Genomic DNA, 4,055 nt, shown 5'->3' with positions numbered 1-4,055 from the left:
ATATTTTTATAATTTTATACCTAAAGGTATAATATTTTTTTACATAAAGGATGATCAATGAGACTAATTCAAGAATCGGCAAAAATACATGCTACTGTCATCTTCCGACTAAATACCAAACTACATAGTTACTTCTGTGTATATAAAAAGAATATCGAATTCCCGATAAATTTCCTTGTTGAAAACATAAAGAAGGACCTATTATATTTACATAAAAATACTATTTTTAATATGAATAGAAATGGTTTTTTTTACTTTATACTTTCTTTCTCATATTACTTCAAATCAATATTTTTTTATATTTCAACCTTAAACAACAAAAAAACTAAACTTAAAAAAAAACATAAATGATATTAACTTTATAAAATTAAACAACTTTGTTTTAACCACTTTTTTATAATTATAAAAAAACCCTTACCGCACCCCAATGGTGCATAGGGCACTGCTTCATATAAACGCAGTGTTATCTCAATCGATTACACATGAAGGAAATGTGATCAGCCCTCCGCTTCAGGTACCAGTCCAGTGTAATATTGAATAAATATTAGAGTGAAAAAATCACTTATATTTATTAAACCCCCTTGGGAATCGAACCCGGGACCTCCAGAACGGTAGCCGACCATGCTGACCATTACACTACGGAGGCGGACAAAAACTTATTATATTATTATTAGCATTTTTTATAATTAGTACACTTTAACCTACCGGTTTCGAAAATTACCTTGTCATCATCAGGATTTATTAAATTCTAAAACATTAAAATACTCATAATTAATTACATTCCCTTACCAAAAACTAAATCGATGAGTATTTTAATGTTTTATATTTTAATAAACCCTGATGATGACAAGGTTCTTGTCGAAACCGGTAGGTTAAAGTACACTTTAGTACACTAATAATAAAAAAAAGTGGTTAAAACAAAGTTGTTTAATTTTATAAAGTTCATAAAATGTGCCACTAAGTATCTGCGAAAAACATTTAAGAAATAACTGAAAATACATTACTGACATCTTCGGTATAGTAGCCAAAACTTTTGCGGTACAGAAGAGATCTGTTTTAACATTCTTTGAATATAAATAGAGGAATGCTGGAATCATGCGAACAAATGATATTTTTTCTCACTTTAACAGTTTGGTGCGAATGAAGAAAAATAAATTGAAGGAAAAATTAACCTCTTATCTCTCTAGATACGATGATAAAATAAGTTGAAACGTGTTTTAATATTTTTATTTGCATTTAAAGTTTTTGCTTGTATAGTGTCAGTAAAAGTTTTTTTCTAAATCCTCACTGTTCTTTGACTATTCATTATTCCAAGACAATCCATGAAAAAGAAAAATTGCACGTTTTTAATTTGGCATTATGATAACTTAAATTGTGTATACGTAGTTACATTTATATTTTTTTTACTAAAATGTTAGTAATATGTATTTGTATATAATCTGTCACTGTAAATGTGTGAAAAGTGCTATGGTGGTGACGTGTAGTATTGTTTGCATGCTGTTTTAGTGATTGTCCTGACGAAGAGACGGGTACGTCTCGAAATCGGTAGATATAAAACATTTCAGTGAGTGGTTATACACTAATATGACTAGCATTTTGGTGAAAAAATATAGAAGTAAAAATGATCAACCACAAAGTAAATGCTCAATACGATTAACCATATAGAGAATAAATATACAGTGAATATACTTTTTAAATGAACGGCAATGATTTTGTTATTTTTTTCTTAAACATCTTAATGAATTATGGTAAAATTTTGATCTTCAAATGTTTATTTGAAAATTTAGCATAATGTTTTTTTTTTGATAGGGAAATAAAAACATTTGTTTTCGGTAAAAATGTCCTACGCGCGACAGGCTCCTCCCGCACTCTGTCCATCTCGCTCTCGGCTCGTTCGTGCATTCCACACAATACGGATATCTCCCTCCCACTCGCCTCGGTCGCGTATGTTTCTCTCCCTCGGCCACTACCAAACTTAAAAATGCCGCCGCAATATTCCCGAATCAATACCTCTCCGACGGAGTCACGTGGCCCTCGCCGACCAATCCCGGCCCGCGAAACTTTGTTCGGAAGGGACACAAACAACTCGCGGCCAGTTTGTTCGCGGACAGCGGACGGGTAACAAGTCTCGACTGCGTCGCCGTCGCTCAGCGCGATCCCACCGCGTGATATTGACAAGTACGTGTTTTTAAAATGGTAACAAGTGTCCCGCGAAGTTCGTGAGGAGCAGTGAGTAGTGTCCCGCGAGGAGAGTCCGAGTGAGTGTGCGGTACAGAGTACAGGTACGGTTCGCGTCGCGTCGGGCGGAGACATGTGAGCGCATGGAGGACCAGCAGCAGCAGCAGCGCGCCATGCACACGAGCGGCAGCAGGAAGCGGCCGCTGGCCGAGCCGCGCCTCACGGAGGTGGGCTGGCAGACGGCCCCGCCGGAGGGCGGCGCGCCGCGCCTGTGGCGGCCGCCGCTGGGCCCCAGCGGGCCGCGCGCGCCGCGGGCCCCGCGCCCCACGCACGTGTCGCGCCTGTACCCCGAGCTGCTCGCGCTCATCTTCTCGTGGCTCGACGTGCCGGACAAGGGGCGCGCGGCGCAGACGTGCGCCGCGTGGCGCGAGGCGGCCTACGCGCGCTCCGTGTGGCGCGGCGTGGAGGCGCGCCTGCACCTGCGGCGCAGCAACCCGGGCCTGTTCCCGTCGCTCGTGCGGCGCGGCATCCGGCGCGTGCAGGTGCTGTCGCTGCGCCGCTCGCTGCGCGACGTGGTGCTCGGCCTGCCCGAGCTGGAGGCGCTCAGCCTGGCCGGCTGCTACAGCCTCACGGACGCGGGGCTGGCGCACGCCTTCTCCTCCGAGCTGCCGCGCCTGCGCGAGCTCGACCTGTCGCTGTGCAAGCAGGTCACGGACACGTCGCTCGGCCGCATCGCGCAGTTCCTCAAGAACCTGGACACGCTGCGCCTCGGCGGCTGCTGCAACGTGACGGACACGGGCCTGCTGCTCGTGTCCTGGGGGCTGCGCAAGCTGCGCGTGCTGGACCTGCGCTCGTGCTGGCACGTGGGCGACCGCGGCATCGGGCACCTGGCGGGCGCCGAGAAGGACGCGGCGCGCGGCACGCCCGAGCTGGAGCAGCTGGGGCTGCAGGACTGCCAGCGGCTGACGGACGAGGCGCTGCGCCAGGTGGCGCGGCTGCCGGCGCTGCGCCGCCTCAACCTGTCCTTCTGCGTGTCCGTGACGGACGGCGGGCTCAAGCACCTGGCGCGCATGCCGGCGCTGCGCGAGCTCAACCTGCGCGCGTGCGACAACGTGTCGGACGCCGGCGTGGGCTACCTGGCCGAGGCGGGCTCGCCCATCAGCGCGCTGGACGTGTCCTTCTGCGACAAGGTGGGCGACGCGGCGCTGGCGCACGCCTCGCAGGGCCTGTTCCGGCTGCGCGAGCTGTCGCTGAGCGCGTGCCAGATCTCGGACGCGGGGCTGCTGCGCGTGGCGCGCGCGCTGCCCGAGCTGGAGGCGCTGCGCATCGGCCAGTGCGACCGCGTCACGGACCGCGGCCTGGACGACATCGCCGAGAGCCTCACGCGGCTGCGCTGCATCGACCTGTACGGCTGCACGGGCGTCACGCCCGCCGGCGTGCAGCGGCTCGCGCGCCTGCCGCGCCTGGCCTCCGTCAACCTCGGCCTGTGGAGCTCCAGCTGATAGCTCCGGTCCCAGCATCCGCCGCCTCGCCTCCACCGCCTAGACCGGGGACTGCGCGAACCGGTTTACAGCGCGACCGAGTCTACTCTGACACTTCTACGCGACAGGATCGCGCCGTTTTCAACATTTTACAATATTGATTTTGAAATCTTCAGAAACGGCGATTTTAACGTATTTTCGAAACCCGACAGGTCTCGAGTAGATTCCGATCTCTCGCGGTCCGACTTTGAGCCAACTTCGTACAAACTGGTTTAATAATTACCAGAAGGGACATTCGGAGAATACGAATTGTACATTATCAATTAAATGTCTCCGAAGGATGGATGAACGAAACAAAGTTATAATGGACTCGGAACGAGTTCTGCCATAGTAATT

The 4,055-nt window shown here is 49.3% G+C and overlaps 1 protein-coding gene across 1 annotated transcript; it reads left to right on the top strand.

The window, feature by feature from the left end:
* The first annotated feature begins 1,366 nt into the window (after positions 1–1,366).
* LOC148306843 (F-box/LRR-repeat protein 14-like) lies at positions 1,367–3,810 on the top strand. The gene has a single exon (XM_088264287.1). It carries the CDS (start codon positions 2,322–2,324, stop codon positions 3,678–3,680), a length of 1,359 nt encoding a protein of 452 aa, XP_088120413.1. The 5' UTR covers positions 1,367–2,321; the 3' UTR covers positions 3,681–3,810.
* Positions 3,811–4,055: the final 245 nt, after the last annotated feature.

This window comes from Brachycentrus maculatus, unplaced genomic scaffold (assembly GCF_059751285.1).
Source record: "Brachycentrus maculatus isolate JH-2025_06_01 unplaced genomic scaffold, ASM5975128v1 h1tg000222l, whole genome shotgun sequence".
NCBI classification, from domain to species: Eukaryota; Metazoa; Arthropoda; class Insecta; order Trichoptera; family Brachycentridae; genus Brachycentrus; species Brachycentrus maculatus.
This window is presented reverse-complemented; position numbering and strand designations above follow the sequence as displayed.